This window comes from Onychomys torridus, chromosome 6 (genome assembly GCF_903995425.1).
Source record: "Onychomys torridus chromosome 6, mOncTor1.1, whole genome shotgun sequence".
In the NCBI taxonomy this organism is placed as follows: domain Eukaryota; kingdom Metazoa; phylum Chordata; class Mammalia; order Rodentia; family Cricetidae; genus Onychomys; species Onychomys torridus.
In genome coordinates, this window is record NC_050448.1 from 18,040,391 (window position 1) to 18,058,028 (window position 17,638).

At 43.4% G+C, this 17,638-nt stretch overlaps 3 protein-coding genes across 9 annotated transcripts in view; 2 read left to right on the forward strand and 1 right to left on the reverse strand.

Moving 5' to 3' along the window:
* Positions 1 to 3,112, forward strand: part of Fgf2 (fibroblast growth factor 2) — a 60,784-nt gene extending 57,672 nt beyond the window's left edge. Inside the window, exon 3 of the mRNA XM_036191518.1 lies at positions 1,065 to 3,112. Coding sequence (XP_036047411.1) covers positions 1,065 to 1,250 — 186 coding nt within the window. The 3' untranslated portion in view covers positions 1,251 to 3,112. The remainder of the gene's footprint in view (positions 1 to 1,064) is intronic.
* On the reverse strand, positions 421 to 16,044 carry Nudt6 (nudix hydrolase 6). Of its 4 annotated transcripts, none has more exons than XM_036191516.1 (5): positions 15,944 to 16,044; positions 11,821 to 12,024; positions 8,999 to 9,054; positions 6,276 to 6,330; positions 421 to 1,988 (listed from the first exon to the last, which is right to left on the reverse strand). In XM_036191516.1, exons 4-5 carry the CDS (start codon positions 6,319 to 6,321, stop codon positions 1,591 to 1,593), a joined length of 444 nt encoding a protein of 147 aa, XP_036047409.1. In that variant the 5' UTR covers positions 6,322 to 6,330; positions 8,999 to 9,054; positions 11,821 to 12,024; positions 15,944 to 16,044; the 3' UTR covers positions 421 to 1,590. The 4 variants fall into 4 exon arrangements, with proteins under 4 accessions (XP_036047409.1, XP_036047406.1, XP_036047408.1 ...); XM_036191513.1 differs by lacking the exon at positions 15,944 to 16,044 and adding an exon at positions 15,304 to 15,579; XM_036191515.1 differs by lacking the exon at positions 15,944 to 16,044 and adding an exon at positions 15,300 to 15,497.
* Positions 15,879 to 17,638, forward strand: part of Spata5 (spermatogenesis associated 5) — a 169,124-nt gene continuing 167,364 nt past the window's right edge. For 3 of the 4 annotated variants that reach the window (XM_036191509.1, XM_036191512.1, XM_036191510.1), the window contains exon 1: positions 15,880 to 16,508. In XM_036191509.1, coding sequence (XP_036047402.1) covers positions 16,349 to 16,508 — 160 coding nt within the window. In that variant the 5' untranslated portion in view covers positions 15,880 to 16,348. Of the gene's footprint in view, positions 16,509 to 17,638 lie in introns of all 4 variants that reach the window. The other variant, XM_036191511.1, reaches the window with a different exon arrangement.

A 17,638-nucleotide genomic window follows, 5' to 3' on the forward strand; every position in this document is an offset into this window, starting at 1 on the left:
CTTTGACTTCCATTTTGAAGTCAAGATATTTTAAAATATAAAGTTTGGTTTAATCTAGCAGCTTTCATAATCCAGTGTCTCTTAGCAGGCAAAAAAAAAAAAAAAAAATTAAAGACAACACAATAACATATAGGATCCAGACTTTCTGTGTATTTTCCATCTTTATGTGACTTTTTAAAATATTACTTTACTCCCTTTTTTAAGGGCTTTATTTCCTTTTAAATGACTTTATTATTTTTAAACTATATATATATATACACACACAGATATACATAATACATACACACACACACACACACACACACACACACACACACACACACACACACAATCTATACCCTTTTTCCTTTTTCTCCCAAGCCTCTGCACATTTTTAAACACATTGTAACCCATCTAGAGGTTTTTTCTTCCATCTGGATCTGTCTTTACTGAGCATCTGTAACCTTCTCTGTCTGCATAAGAAAACTCCAAACCTGTCATGCAGCATGCTGGTGGTTCAAGCCCATAGGCAACAGCTGGCAGGCAACCTTAGATGTCTTCTACAGGGCAAACTATAAGCAACTTCAGCCAGTAGCCAACACTTATAATTTCAGGTAACTTATTCTTCCCCCAATTCTTTGTGGGAAGAGTACTCTAAGTTACCTTTTTGACACTTTCCCTTGAAACCCATGAGAAATGTAAAAGTGAAAATGTCTAACTGTAAAGTTGTCTCAGGGATAAAGGGGGTGCTGGAGGAACTTCCCTCTATATGGTTTTCAGTATAGCACGTGGCCCTCCTGGTATGGCTCAGTACAGCATGTGGCCTTCCTGGGGGGTCCCTGAATGGTTAGGCTGTGAAGCTCTGAGTCTAGGCTAGTATGGTCCTTTACCTGCGTGTGGGATGCTGCCTACCCTGCTGGCTGGTCACAGGGCTGGGATGGTCCCTGGGCTACTGCGTCCAGGAGGGGCTGGGCCACTGTCTTGTCACATTTTGACCTATAGACTTTCTCATTTGGTTATCTTGCTGTCCTCTCACGGGTGTTGGACACAAGAATCATAAAAACAACATTTCCTTTCTTTTCCAGAAGTGTGTTACAGAAGAGTGTTTCTTTTTTGAACGACTGGAATCTAATAACTACAACACTTACCGGTCCCGGAAATACTCCAGTTGGTATGTGGCACTGAAGCGGACTGGGCAGTATAAACTCGGATCCAAAACAGGACCTGGGCAGAAGGCCATACTGTTTCTCCCAATGTCGGCTAAGAGCTGATTCACTTTAGAAACTGTTAAGGAGAGAAAAGAATGTATACAACTATGTTGGGACACTTGGTTTGATAACTCGTTATGTAACAGTAAAACATTTAACCATTACCTCAGTAAAGAAAAACAAGTTTTGGAAAAAATTAGGCTTCCCCCTTTTATAGAACTTTGGTTGTGACCCAGGGATGACTAGAGCCACAATCCTTTTCATTTATTTCCTTTATTTGAGAAGGGGATTTAAAAGTATGTATATTTACAAATTTCCATCACGGAAATCATGTATGTGAGAGAACTGGTGCCGGGGTCAGGCCCAGACTGCGTCCATCTTTGGTTCACTCCAGTGTTTGCGTTCAATCTGTTCTCGCTGTGTCTCTGTAACTCTCTGGCAGTTCCCTGTGATAGAGTTTGTAGAACAGGCCCGTGTATACTGCGGGGAATTCCTCCATGCTGAGGTCAATTTTGTCAAACCCTTCCCTGTGTCCATACAGCAATAACCTGGCCACCCTCCTGGTGATGGGGGTGGTGTTTTCAATCCTGGCTAGTTTTTCTAGGTCCATCCATTCACACTTCAAGCATTCCTGCTGGCAGAAGTTGATAGTGAAGGAACATGGCTGCAGGCGGCAGATCAGGTACATGTCCGACTTCCCAAAGGCTCCAGGGCTCCCATGTTGCTGCCGGATGCTTAGCAGGGACCTGAATTCTGACTTTACTCCAGTCTCTTCAAAAACCTCTCGGACTGCTGTGTCACCTATGTGAAAGAGAGAGAAACAGAGATTTCAATCCTAGAGATGCCATCAAGGGTTTCAGTTAAAATTTGGAAGTTTAGAAGCAAAACTTTGTCTTCAAGCTGCTTTCTGGATGTTGTGAAAAGCACTTTGTATTTAAGATGCTTTTGAGACTCTGAGGGTCTCTTTGGAGGCTTATTCGTGTGTCATATGTGGGAACTACATCTTCTTAACCTCTCTTCTGTTCTATTTCCCAAAGGCAAGAACCCATTTGCAAACAAAGCTACAGTTAACATTCTGATAAATCCTTCACTATTGTCTTGCCCTGAACATTTGTCAAACTGCCTGAGTTTGTGAACATCAGAATGGAGAGAACAGACCCATCCCTTGTTACAGGAGTCTGTAGTGCTGAACATACTTGAGGGAGCTGTGAAATGACTCTGACCTCTTTGTGATCTCAAGCCCACTGCCCCACAGGGCAAGGTCCTTCCCCATGGTTATGCCCCTCACCTAGCTGCCAGTGGGTCCTAGCCTGATTTGGAAACTGATTTTTCTTGAGAGCAGATTCTATAGAACTTGGGGTTCATTCTTTCAATCCCAAAATGCAATAGTTGTTTCATCAAACAATTTCATAAAGCTGGAAATGCATATAATTTTATAATGCAACAAGGGTTTTCACATTTTATAAATATTTTTCATTAAATACAAATTGCCATTAACATACATTTATGTCCGATTTTTCTAGACACCCAGGAAGACTGTCTGAATGGACTTGACTAATTCTGATGCTCTATAGCTGTCTGCCTTGATTGCTTTTCTGGTAGTCTTTAGAATTGTTATAGATTGTTTAATGCCTTCTGAAGCCTCTCTGGATTTTTGCCAATTAGCACATAAGTTTGTCTTGCCAGTAATTCTACTCATAATGCCTGGGGTATGAGGAGCTATCAAGAGCATAATTCCTGTGCACTCAAACCATTGACTGTCTTTCCTGCCCCCTGGACACTTACCAGCACCTAGCATATGCTCTTGTTTCTACGAAACAGTTCTGGAAAGGCTCACAGGAACAGTAACTTGGTCTAAAACACAAGACATCTATCCATCATCATCATCATTATTATTATTATTATTATTATTATTACTATTTTGGTTTTTTGAGACAGGGTTTCTCTGTATAGTGTTACTCCTTTCCTGGAACCCCAGAACTCACTCTGTAGCCCAGGCTGGCCTCAAAGCCTCAAACTCACAGAGATCCCCTCCTGAGTGCTGGGACTGGAGGTGTGCACCACCACTGCCCAGCTGCTGCTGCTGCTTTTTTTCTTTTTTTCCCACCATTCTTTAATTGTGTACTGACTTCCCTTAACTGAGATTTGTCATTGGTTAAGCATGACCAGAAATTACATCTCATAACTGAAGGCACCAAGACAAGGCATAGAGCTCACCATGAAGATGCCTGCCTCAGCTTGTGTGAGATGCTGAGTTCAGTTCCTGGCACCACATAATGAGAAGGAGGGAATGGAGGCATCAGAGAACATTCTAGGCTCATAATGTTTCTCTAGTAAGAAAATAGTTTTCATCTAGCATATGATACATTATTAAATTTATTTTTAAAAACTGTGGCACTAGTCTTAAATGTTTATATAGTGGCCTCTAACTCTTGTTTATTTACATATATATACATATATATATGTATATATACACACACATATATATACACATATGTATATATATGTATATATACACATAGATAGATACACACACACACACACACACACACACACACACACACACACACACGTATTCTTTAAATGCTCTGGAAAATAACTTTGGGGATCCTGCTCAGTCCTTGGCACCACTAATGTGACCAGCTGTCTGTAAATCACAGAAACAGGACAGGGTAAATGAGAGCATGAGTGTCCTGCTTGGCAGTCACTATAGTACCACGGTGGAGACGGAACAGACACTGCCTGGGTAGACTGAATAGTTTAACTCCAAGCAGTACATCACCAACTAACTGAAACCGGAAAATGCAATCCAGTGCTTTTGTTTTTGAGATGTGGGACATCCTCCCCTTCCACCTCAAAACGGAAGCCTCTCCCTCAGTTCCAATGTGAATTTAAATGTATCAAGATAAACTGTTGTTTCTTTCCAATTATTTAAACAGACTTTAAACCCAGCCGAGATAATGATTACTATGTGTGAAGAATCTAGAAGTTCATTTTTGCTGCTTGAATGTCAGACTGGATTGCAACAGCAGGCCAGTGCAGAGGTCCGTTTCTTCTGTTCTGTAGTATGTACTGATGGGATGTCTTGAGATGGAATAAAATGATGGGAAACTTTCAGCATGTGGGTTTCTTTGAGCTCCCTCTGGCCCTGCTGAACATCCCTGGCTAGCTGGAGCAAGATATGGTTTTCACCCATGGTAATGACACGTTTTAGGAAGGCATTTTGTATCTTGGAACCTCTCAAGACACCTTTAGACTCAAGCCTTAAGGACTTCAATTTGTTCTGCATTTTCCCAACTAAATTTCTTAAAAACACTTATCATATCAATGTTTCACCTACCTAGCATTATCAGAGAACAAAAGATTCCAAACAAATGAGTTTCTAAATTAACTAGCATTTATTTACTGGTATTTAACAGCAGGCTAATTAACAGCCAGTAAATGTCGAAATGTTCAGGATGGCAACATTCCAAAAGTGTATTTCATGCTTTCCTAAACAAAGGTTTCAAGAATATAATTTCCTGATGGTCTAAAGACCCTGGCTTTCTCATTAGTCTTTACTTGTACTGGCTATCAACAGAAACAGGCTGTCGAAGAGCAAGTTCTAAAGCTATGGTGAATGCCAACTGCTGCCTTTGTTTTAGTCCTGATAGGCTATTTTGATAACCACAGATAATTAAAAAATTAGTAGTACATTTAAAATGATCTAGGCTGAAAGGAAAGATTCTGGAATTATACTTAAACCTGAATTTATACATACTTAACTTGAAAATGTGTTTTTTCATTTACATCTAAGTCTGTCTGGAATTCTTAGGATCTACTGAAGTTCAAAAGACAAACCACCTGAATTCGTTTGAAAAGGCATGTCTCAGGAAGGAAAAGGCACATGGGGCTCAGCTGGCTCCCTCAGTGTGCAGGGTAGGAAGGCTGGACTTGAGTTAGCTTGTTCACACACCCTCACATACCACACAGGTAACGGGAGAAAATGAAGGTAGTCTTATAGAAAACATGGCACCCTACAAAATATGGATGTTTTTGAAGACATGGTCTGAGTAGCACAGGGTGGCCTGAAACACCATCCTCCTGCCCCAGCCTCCGCAGTACTGGGATAAACAGGTATGTGCCATCACACCAAGGTCCCTGGAGTACATACTGTCAACAGACTACCCCCCGCCCCCACCCCGGGAACTAAGCAGTCAGTGAGATCCTAAAACCAAGGTTTGTTTTACATATCTGAATGTTATTCACATGCTCATGGGTTTTTAGGAGTCATATAAATACAGATAGAGCATTCAGATCTGTGTAACATTTAAAAACTCAAGTCTTCATGAACATGAACTCAAATATAATTTAACATAGGAGACCGCTCTAATACAGTGGCTGGCTAAGGAGAAATGAGAATGTACACGTTAAAGCTAAGATCATTTGAAATAATATTAATATCTAATGTATTGTTTATTGATCAGGATGATGTTGAGTTTAACCTAATGGTTTAAGGAACAGCATAGTTCTATGCTTTGTAGATCAGTGACTAAGTCCTTAGCCTCCATCCTATCTCCCTAAAAGCTAATTTGGTGGGAGAGGGGAGGCATGTTATTTCCCACTTGAGACTTTCTCATAAGGTATTTTATTATGTTCTGGATTATTCATAATAAATATCAAAATCTTCAAAAGAGAATCATATCACCATTTCCTTGTAGCTGGCTTTATTATACTTCAAAGTTCATTTAAAATTATTATTCACCCATATGTGACCATAATATGATCATAAATTCAAAACTGAGTAATTGTAGCCTTATTTGAAAAACCTTCATAGTGAGCTTTACTGATGAAGGTCTCAAGCTGCTCCTTTTCAGATGACCTCAGAGCACCCCTGGAAAGGGTGTGTTGATTCTCCCGTAGGGAGGAGTTGTGCTGGAAAACTCGTGCTAACTGTATACCAGCCCTCCAGAAATCTGCCTGAAATTTTCTGACTTGGTCTGAACCAATTAGAAATCTTAAATTCTTATTCTTAGCTATAAAGCAGTGAAGGAAACATATTAACTCCCTGAACATTTTCAAGCTTATCAGAAATATATAAATACATACCAATATCTTCTCCAGGCTCTGACAGGCCTCCTGGAAACTTCCACATATTTTTCAACTGCAGTGCAAAGTAAAAGAATAGTTGATGTCATGATTCACTCTCTTCTGTCTTGCCTCTCTCCATCTTCTACCCCAGTCCACCCACAGCTGGTCACAGCAGTGAACACTTATTTTTAGTAATTTTACTCTATTTCCCCAGCTTTCTCACTACGTTTTCTCTCTTTTGAGGGAGATAGTAATTGATGAAGTCTTTTCCTCTTATTCTTCAGGAAAAAGAAGTGGTGTTATTTAGCTAATGTGATAAAACTTGTGTTAATGAACCTTTGGAGGGAAATATCTATTAATTTGTGTACTTTACAGAACTTGGCTGCTAGTTAAATATGAACAAATAGGATCTTACAGATGCTGCTATAAGTAGAGTACAGAATAAGTGTAACCACCAAGGTATGCGACTCTAGATTTTTACATGCATTTACTGTATTTTGTTTCTAATCACAGATATTACTCAAGATTTCTGTGTGTTAATAGTTTTATGTAAAATGTTATTGCTTTTTATGAGTAGTGGTGTGAATAAAATTAATTTGGTTTCTTGGCTATCATTTCTTTGTATTTTTCTCATTGATCATTTCTAATTTTTTTTTGTGTTGTTGTTGTTGTTGGTGAGAGGAAGCTAAGGAGGTAAACCTGACCTCTGGAAGAAATAATAGAGTGAAATAATTATGAGCTAGCACAAGACAGTTTTCTCATGCCTGGCATGATTTGTCTCATTGTAGAATTCTGCTGTATGTGTTCATCATACTATAAATCTCAAGAATGAGAAGTGACCTCATAAACCAGCAGATCTCATACTCTTCATTCATGAAACCTTTATGGACCTTCCACTGTGCACTGTGACCCTCTGGCTTCCTGGAACTATGCTTGAGAGCACATCGCCTCTCCGCTATGTGCACTTGGAGGCCGGTGGCATGGTTCCTGCTTCCCATACACTGTTGGTTACTCGGCACAGAATGCAGGCTTTCCAGCCCTCTGTGTCCAACTCAGGCTTGACACTAACTTACAAAACATATTATGCCTTAACTTTACTAGCACAGAAATCGACCTCATCTGCAAGGATGCATTGTCTTTTGGATTATACTTTGATGTGGTTCTGGAAGCTTTGTTTCTATGGAAACTGATAAGATATTGGATACTACCATCATAAACTCTATTTGTAATAAAAAATGACATAACAGGGCACTTGAGAACTTGGAATTATTATGAAATTAACCTTCTAATACACCATCATTCCGTCATCACAGTAAAGCCTGTCAATAGCTATGATCTGCATCTCAAGCTTAAACTCACATCTGGCTCCCAGGAACCCTCACAGTCCTACCATGTCTGTTAAATCACATTCCCCATTCTCTACCATTACCATTAGATGTATATATTTATGTCCCAATGCAAACATAAAACTTAGGTGCTACAGAAGTTTATGTTGATGGTAGAAAGTTTTGTTCAAGTCAGAGATAGGACCTTAATTTAGGCCTTATAAGTTACTTAGAATAATTTTAGATAACATTTCTGAGAAATTATGATGTTGTAATGAGGAAAATGTTTACTTTTGTCCAGCAATATTAATGGTCAGAAAGTGTAAAGATAAACACCCTTGCTGGGCTGGCCACTGCTCAGAGGCAGGCACTAGCCCCTACTTTGACTCCCACCAAGGAGAAAAGGCATTCTCCCTCACTTTGACATCAGTGCCGAGCATGAAAACATTTCTAACTGTGGTTCTTCTCTTAATCTTTGCTGTTTCTAGTAGCCTGGACTCCTCTTGTGGCCTTTATATACCATTGCCAGTCTCTCAGGTCAAATCCCACTGCCAGCATTCCTGACCACAGGGATGGTTCTGCTTGGTGTCCAGGGTGGCAGCCCCTGGTTGAACTCTGTGCCTTCACACAGTCAGTTCTAATTTCTCGGTTTATTTTTCTATCCTCTAAACTTTTAAAAATTATTTTTAATTTTTATATACATGTATGAGTTTCTCTCTCTCTCTCTCTCTCTCTCTCTCTCTCTCTCTCTCTCTGTGTGTGTGTGTGTGTGTGTGTGTGTGTGTGAGAGAGAGAGAGAGAGAGAGAGGCATGGATGAGAACGCTTACAGAGGTTAAAGAAGGCATCGGATTCCCACAAACCGGAGTTAGAGGTGGTTGTAAGCCAAACTTTGGTTTGAGTAACAAGGGCTTTTAACTGCTGAGCCATCTCTCTAGCACCTAGCCTCCCCTCCCCCCCTTCCCTTCCTCCCTTTCTAAACCCAGTAAGAAACTCTCCTAGTCTGAGTTTGGAAGGTCACCTCCTCTGCAGCATCTCTGGAAGCTCTATGACAAAGAATCCATTCTACGACTGTCCAGAGACTGAGCTGCAGGATTGTTGGGTAGCAGGTTTTCAATCTGTACTGGAAGCAGAGCTCCTGGCAATGCTAAGAATGCTACCTCAACACTGTGTCTTCCCTGCTAAACACTATCACCTGTAATATTCTTCAGTCATGAAGAACACACTGAGGCTCACACCGGCAGTTTCAGGCCTCCATCACAACTGTATTTAAGTAAGTATCTAAGTGTTCCATAACTGCTTAGAAAAAGCTATTAAAACATCTTTCCATATTCCCTTAGCCGTCTCAACATTTCTACGTGTTATTTTTCTCTAGGGAGAATATCTGGGAAACAATCTATAAGGCAGGAACAACTTACTTTATTTCGATCTTGTACAACCAGCACTTTTCCGGTGCTATCATCAAATACAGCACCTTTTGGGGGGAAAAGAGGATTGCAGAGTATTCATTTCATTCACCTTCAACTCCTCCCATAGTCACCTATGATCATTAGAATCCCCCCCATATGTGAGGGTCTGGTCCAGATATCTCAGCCAAGAAGACTGTAAAACACCTCTCCACTAAGAAGGGCATTGCTCAGTTGACCAGTTTTCTTTCTTTTCTCTTCTCTCCTTCCTCCTTTCCCTTCCCTCAACAGTTTGGAATTCAAAGGGTAGTTACAGCATATGTTAAACTTGTACAAGAATCATCTACATACAATTTTTCTCTAGATTGTCTATGCCTCATCGCACAGATGAGCATCTTTTTAATACTTTAATAACATCTTTGGTGTTCAAACAGTCATGGGTGTTTGCTGCAGTCCACCTGGCTCTCTAAAGAGACGCCGTCTATTGAGAGTTTAGAACAGTCTCTTTTTCACAGATCTAGAAGCTAAGAAGTCCAGGATCAAAACGCTGATACAAGCAGTGTCTTTGAAGGGCTACTTCTCATAGAGAGCATCCCCACCAGGGAAAGGGTGGGCGGGCCCCTTAAGCCTCTGCCTAAGGGGCTCTAATGCCTTGTTAAAGCTCTGCCCATAGGACCCAGTCACCTGCACAGGGCTCACCTGTTAATGCCATCACCCTGGGGATTAGGTTTCTAACATGATACACGCATTCATCCCTCAGTGCTCCAAGCACTAAAGACACAAACACACACACACACTGATAAAATTTATTTTAAAAATTCAAATGTTAAAAAGAACCTGAAATGAAACGCTGTACTTGGTACTCTGGGGCAGGAAAGGATACCAGTAACTGTGATTAACTCCAGTGAGGGAGGTATCATAAGATGTGAATCTAATTGGACTTTCCATGAGATTAGAATGGCAAGAATCCTGTTTTTAGATTTGAAGGTTTTGTGATCACCTGTACCTCTTTTCTTGAATGTGTTCACCAACAGCATAAACTAACGCAGAGAAAAGATATTAGGCACAATTGGAGCGCCCCCTGCTGGTCACAGCATAAAGCTAAAGCAACACAAGACTGGGATTAAACAGAAGTTCCTTTCTAGCACATATAAAACTTTGGGTTGCACTAGGTGCTATAAAGAAAAACAGATCTGGATAAAGAGTCACAGACTGGTGGAATAGGCATGAAGGAGGTCCCTATTTTAGGAAGTTCGGGAGCTTTTCTGAAGTCAGTAAAATGCTTCCCATGCAAACATGGGGAACCGGGTTCAGATCCTTAGCTTCCACATTAAAAAGCCAGGCACAGTGCATCTGTGGACCAAGTGCTAGGAGGAGGGATATTCCCTTGGCTTGCTACCTCACAAGCCTAGCTAAATCAGCTGCTCTAGGTCATAAAACACAAGGCAGATGGCACCTGAGGAATGACAGCCAAGGCCTCTATACACACACACACACACACACACACACACACACACAGGCTTTGCATGACTTCCAATGAAGTATCAGCCTATTACCAAATTACTCGGTAGAGTCTACTAAGGTAGAGCCCAGAGAAAGTTTCTGAATGTCTATTTCCTGCCAGGGAAGAAGGCTACAAATAAGCATATTACTGGACATTCCCATCAACTCATTTACAACACTTCGATACACAGACCAGCCTAAAGCTGCATATGAATTATATGAAAAGGCACAAATTATTAAGGTAATGATTAGCCTGCATTGTTCTTTCATTTATTTAAGGATTCCTTACTATTTCAGGTGTGGTTTGTTTTTATTTGTATTTTTTCTGCAAACCTAAGAACTTCCTCAACTCTGGTTCACAGAGGATGCTCCCGAGAGCAGCAGCAGCAACAGCAGCTGGCAGAGGGAAGTTAACAGGAATCAGGAGCTTGGGACGGAGGCAGCTGGTGGTTTTGGCAAGCCCTCTGGAGGTTTCAGTGCCCTCAGACAAGGAGAATTCTGTTTCTGAAACTAACTGGGGTTCAAGCCTCCGTACCAGTTATACTGTTCTATCTTAAACCACTACCATCCGGCAAATAACCATGTAAAGTCTTAGGAAGTAATAGTCACATAATCAAATGGTTAGTTTGCCTTGCCTCAAGTTCAACCTAAAAGATTTCCTGTATGACTTTATACATTTAGTGCATATTCAGCACTAGTATGTGTGGAACAACCATGAACTTCATAGTCAGAATCAAAATGGAGTTCCTTGTGTCAATCCTAACAAAAGGAAATAAAGCTGGGAGATTATGAAGACAGATGCATGATATTAACGATTACAAAGGACTGCTGGAACCCCAGCTGGCCGAAGCCAGGACAGAGTACTCCACCAGGACATGCTCAGTCTTTGACTGATGCCACTATGACCCTTAATGTCTGTGTCCAAGGGTTACTCTTTGAAGTACTTGCTCTAATATTCTCCATTTTATCTTTTAAAACTTCTTCTTGTCTCCTTGAATATGCTTCAAGTTTACAATGACATATGTCTTCTGATTGCAATACACTTGAATCACCAAAAAAAAAAAAAAATTACTTTCTGGAGAATGTCTCTGTTTATTTGGGGTGACATATGCTTTATTTCCTTATCCCAATTCAGTGCCATGTGTGAAGCACGTTAACTGTGGCCTTTGGGAAGCTTGCTTGTCCACTCGTTCTGTGTGTCACCCCGTGGTTCCCAGGACAACCAGCCACCCGAACAGCACTCACCGCACCAACATCCACTGACAGGCTAGCAGCTCAGCTGCAAGAAGACATGTCAACCTGAGAAAAGGTACTTCTGATCTGAAACTGACCTGCAACCCCCACTTGGTGCGTAGCATATCCTGGCAGTCTGCTGGGTCCTTCTCCCAGCCACAGCGTCAGCGTTGAGCAGTGGGAGTCTGCGTGGTGAAAGTGAAAACCCAGGGAAGCAGCAGAGGCGATGAAGTGGCTTTGCAGGATGGGGACGTGCAGCCATGCAGCTACCCTTCCTTCAGATTGCCACTGTTGTACGGCAGCTAGAATGCAGGGGAGGAAGATAACAACATGTAAGGCTGTTGTGTGGCATGAGCAGCCGCTGTCTCGGCATTGCTATAGCCCATCACTGTGCTGGTGTTTATGACCATGCCTCCTACGTACAGGTCCAGCACTCAACAGGTGCTCAGTCACTGGTGAAGGACAAAGGAACCGACTTGAAACAAGTGCGGGTTTAGTGCTTTCCAGTACTGGGGATCAAAGCTAAGGGCTTGCCTATGCTGTCGGGCACGCCACCACCAAGCCACATCCCCAGCCCATTCTGTTCCTTTTAATATCCTTAATTTTAACGTTCAACAATCAAAATGATGGTGAGAGGTGGGTCTTTCTGTTGTTGTTTTAACTCTTCCTCTGAGAGTTCTGATGTTATTTTTGGTTTACAAATTGCAAAGTGGTTAAAGAATATGCCAGAATTCTCTATTACTAGCCTGAAGAAATTTTGTTTCTCTTTTTCTTGTGATTTTGTCATTAACGTAATGACTACAGCTTATATTATGCCTTTTATAATACATTACATATTAAATAGTCTATTATTATAATTCCTTCAATGAAAGTTGATTTCTCAATAGTAGCAGTTTCCCTCTTGTGTCTTAGATGCTACCCAATCAAATTCTACTCTCATAGTATTTATTTACAAATTTATTACAAACACCATTCTGAAAATAGATTGTTTTTTTTTTTTATTTTCTAAATCTTTACATTTTATTTTTCTGTGGGATTGAGAGGGGGGAAGTACTCAGTTATTTGAATCTTAGATGTTTCAAATGCTTAACATTATCCAAGAGTTCACATCATGAAAGACAGGTAACTTGTGGGTGGGGAAATGCCATGTCACAGTTGAGACTTCAACAAAACCTCTCAACCACTGATCACCCCCTACCCTGCATCCTACCCTCTCTACCCTGGTGCCCAAGGATGTCTCCATCCATTTCCTGGTCACCTGACTTGCTCTTCTCTTCTTTGGCCTTGCTTATATAAGCTCCTACCTGCTAAGGACCATGGGCTCCCCATCTTTGGAGATCAATTTGCTTAGCACAGTTCTAAGTTGTTGATCCAGCATGCACTGTGGCTATAGGATCAGATTTTCCTACCTCACTTTCTCTAACTGAGTCATTTTTAATTGAGGTATAATGACATAAAGCAAGATGCACAAATCCTAAGTGTGCAGTTGAAGCATTCTGACCTATGTAGACACCCCTAAGCAATGCCTCCATTAAGACTCCAGAACATTTCTATCATGCATTAGGTCTCCTGCACTCCCTCCCAGACAATCCTTCCAGTCAAATGAAATGCTGCTTTCTAAAACAATGGTATTTGATTTTCCCCTTTCAACTCTTTACCTTGGACCATTCATGTTACTGCCGTTTCAGCTAAAGCATGAGGTTGTCCAGTTCTGACCTCACATGCAGTGAGTTCACCTTAACTTTTCCCTCTGGTTGTTACTTCAAACCATCTCAAAACTGAATCCAGTGCTCATACTAGCCTCATCCACAGGCCTGCTCGTGTTCATTCCTCACAACAGAATTTGAAATCTTAGACCCAATTCTATTAAGAATTTCTTCCTCCCCACCCCCCTGCACATCTTGTACCAATTCCTGGAAGCCCAGCTCCTATATGACCTCTTCAAGAAAGTGTTTCTTAACCATAGTAGTGTAGGTGCTACTATTAGTAACACATGCTATCTGTGTGACTCACTAGAATATATCACACATCGCCTAACCCACTAACTAGTTTTCTATTTTTAGTTAAAATGTCATGAATTTGTAATGCTCTCACTAGAAGCAGGGCTATTTCACCGCCATTGCAAATGTGATTCTAGACATGGTAATTACTTCTGTAATCCTAGTGCTCTGGGAGCAGAGGTAGGAGGGTCATGAGTGTGAATCAGCTTGAGCTATCTATAACATTTACCTGCCCCAAATCCCCTCTGCCAAGAAATAGTCTATGTAGGGCTAGGTGCACTATAATCCTAACATTTGGGTTGTCAGTAACAAAACAGCAGTAAAGGAATAGTGGCCTGCATGTGCAAACATGCTTTAGCAGTCATTACTAACCCATTGCAGTGTTTAATCTCGAAGACACCGATATCCCATCAGGCTTTTTTCTCTGACTAGTACCCCTTTACAGGCACTGTCCATTAGTTTTGTTTGATTCCATCACCACACAGAAGTAGCTCATAGCGCAGTATGAAGAAAGCACAGACCCAGAGCCAGGGGAAGGTACCCACTGCCTCTGTGGGTACCTTCAGGTTATGAAAATGAAATGAATTTATATTTGTTAAGATTCTTAAAACAAAAATTCCAATGAAATGTTTAATTAAAGATATGTAAAAAAAATTGTACTTCATAGCCGAGGGATTTCATTTAGGGTGTCTTTGATCACACTTATCCAGTAACTAGAGCTGGCTAGCATTACTCACCTATTCAGTGGTCATTCGACTAACGCCTGGCAAAGCTTGTGGCACAATCTGGGACTTGAACCCTGGACATGTTTCCAAATGAAGCACACTTTCTGGAGTGGTGCTTAGATTATCATTGGTCACTGGTACGTCAAACACCGTAGCCATCCAAATGTGTATACCTAACAGGATGAATGGATTCGATTCTCCTACTGGCAATATTGATGGAGTCTAGGTGGGGCTTTTCAGCACTTACAAACAGGAGAGATGTGAAGTAGATTGGTTTGAACATGAAGATTAAACGGGATTAGAGACGTTTACTAGCCATGTTGCTCACAGGATAAAGATCATTTGTGGTTTCCTGGTTATGTGAAAGAATCTTTCCATAGCTAAATTTCCATGCTATGTCTTAAGTTTGAAAAGCAGACCGCTCTAATAAACCAGACACTTATCCCAAAGTTAGAGCTCCTTCACTCAAGCTCCCTTTTCAGATAATTAGGCTCAATGTTCAAAGCCAGTGATGTGTCCCTGTTGAAAACTACAAAACTCTTGTGGGTAGAAACAAGCACTGGTTTTTGACCTGCCAGCTCCTATCTGCCCCCATTAAGAGACAGTTTTGCCTGGCAAAGACTGGCAGAAACTAAGGCTGCAAGGCACCAAACAGGTTATCAGCGTTTACTAAGAGTTCAACGTGTGGCCGACACCGTGCTAGGCGCTGCGAACCCGCGGCATCACCAGGGCGAGGGTATCCTGGTTTTAATCTCAGACCTGGTTGAGGGAACTTCCAGGTCAAAGTTGAGTGTCCCTTCAGCTTTCACCTCACATGCTCCGCCCTTGGTTTCCGGGGCCCTAGACCCGCACTTGCCCTGCAAGAGCCTCCGGAAGGCAGCAGCGTCCAGCCCGTGCAGCGCGCGCTGCTGCGCCAGATGCACCGAGACGCCCCCAAATCTGTCCAGCTCGCCTTGCAGCTCGCCGGCGTATCGTGGGCTGCCCGAGGCTGTGCGCGGCCCTGCCCGGAGCCCGACTCTGCCTGCAAGGAGCAGCGCCGATTGCCAACAGCGGGCACTCTTCAGCCACTTCATTGCTGCACCTAGCCTTTCCGACGCTCGGGAGGTGGGGAGGCGCCGGTTCGCCTCGCCTCGCCCCGCCCCGCCCCGTCGCGCCCCGCCCCGCCCCGTCGCGCCCCGCCCCGTCGCGCCCCGCCCCGCCCCGTCGCGCCCCGCCCCGCCCCGTCGCGCCCCGCCCCGCCCACGTCTCCAGGTCTGCCCCGTCTCAGCTTCGGGAGCACGCCCCGCCCCTTCCCTCCCCCCCCTTGTCGTCCGACATAGCCTCGCCTCTCCTTCCGGCTATCGCCCCGCCCCGTCACGCCGCGAACAATCTTCCGGCGTCTTCCGGCGATCGCCCCGCCCCTTCTCGCCGCGTACACGCTCACGGCGTCTTCCGGCGCTCGCTCCGCCCCTTCTCGCCCGGAGGAGGGCTGACCGTAAACTCTCGGGAAGTCTCACCAGCCGCTAAGGTTGAGGTGGGCTTCCCGTTTGGCCGAGAGGTCGGTGGAGTTGACCGTGGACTGTCTTCGGTGGCTCTGGCCAGAGGGGAGAAACTTTCGGTTTGTTTTTTTCTACTTTAAGTGAACCGACACTTGCTTGGGGTCTAGGCAAAGCGGCGGAGCAACCGAAGTTCACTTTTCAGGAGTTCATAACGTAAACGGAGGTTCCTAGGCCACGCTCAGACTTCCTTAACGAAAGCGTCTCGAGAGACCCTCGCTAACCGACTCGGACTCTCCAGCTGCGCTCTACGGGGAGCATTACGGCGCGCGCACGGAGCCGCTGACCCGTGACCCGGAAGTTTTCTCCCCGAGCCGCGCACGTTGAGCCGGCTTTGGGTCTGCCTTTTTCCGATAGCCTGCAGTCATGTCTTCCAAGAAGAACAGAAAGCGGCAGAAAGAGGGCGCGGAGGGCACCTCGCCGTCGCTGTTTGCTGCTTCGTCTCGCTCGGGGACTCCGGCTCCTCTCGCCCGGCCGGCCGTGGCGGCGCCGGGGATGCTGGTGGTCACCAACTTCCTTGAGAAAGGTGAGGAAAGCGCGGGCAGCGCCGGGGCTGAGGCGCCTGAGGGGGGTGCGGCGTGTGGAGGTGGGCGTGACACGGGAGCCCGCGGACCCAGGCGCGCCCGCGGCTCCGACCCTCTTTGCAAAATGTTCCGAGTTTTCCTTTTACTGTTTATTCTTTCTTTACTTACTCTGGCAGTGTTGGAGATTCAGTCCCTGGGCCTTGCGTATGCCAAGCAAGACGACCAACTGAGCTATGGCCGCACTGGGGATGGCCTTGGCTCTTTGAAGATTTACTGTTTAGCTGTGCCCAGCAGGCATAGCTTGCGCTAAAAAGCCAAATATCGATTTTTGATGGTGAATCCGTGCTGCCTAACGGACAGCGTTGTGGCTTTAGGGAGGAAGGCGTTTTCATGGACCACAGAGGACCAGAGATTTAGTTACTGCTATTGGTTAATTGCACACTGACGTTAATAGTCAGTTAACCTTGTCACATGCATACCTCATCTAGTTTTCGTAGAAGTGGTGATAGATGAGTACGTAATGATGCCCGTTTTACAGAGTAGAGAAAGCTAACGGAGTGCCATTTGAGTTACACAGCTACCAGGTGGCAGAATCCATGTTTGATGAGTCCAGATCTACTCGATTGCAGAGCCGTTGTCTTAGATGAGTTTTATTGGCTTGGGTGACAGACTTAACATCTGAAAAGTCTGTAAGTCTTAGCTTGCTTGATGTGTAATTGTTTAGACTAACTGGTTGTTATGTCCAATAAGACTTTAAAGATAATCTTAGCGTTAGCGTTTTTACTCTGACTTAGGAATCAGAATACAACCTGTTCTGCAGATTCAACCTCTTTTCTTTTTGTTTTGGTTTTTCGAGACAGGGTTTCTCTGGGTAGCTTTGCGCCTTTCCTGGATCTCGCTCTAGAGCAGGCTGGCCTCGAATTCACAAAGATCCATCCCCCTGCCTCTGCCTCCCATGTGCTGGGATTAAAGGCGTGTGCCCCACCACTGCCCAGCTCAACCTCTTTTCAAGTAGACCCTTCCCAGTGTCATTTACATATAGTCATTTTTCTTCTATCTCCAAACACTTCACAAATTTCACCATTTCTTCCTGCCACCATCCACTCTATACCTTTTCATTGCCTACTCATTA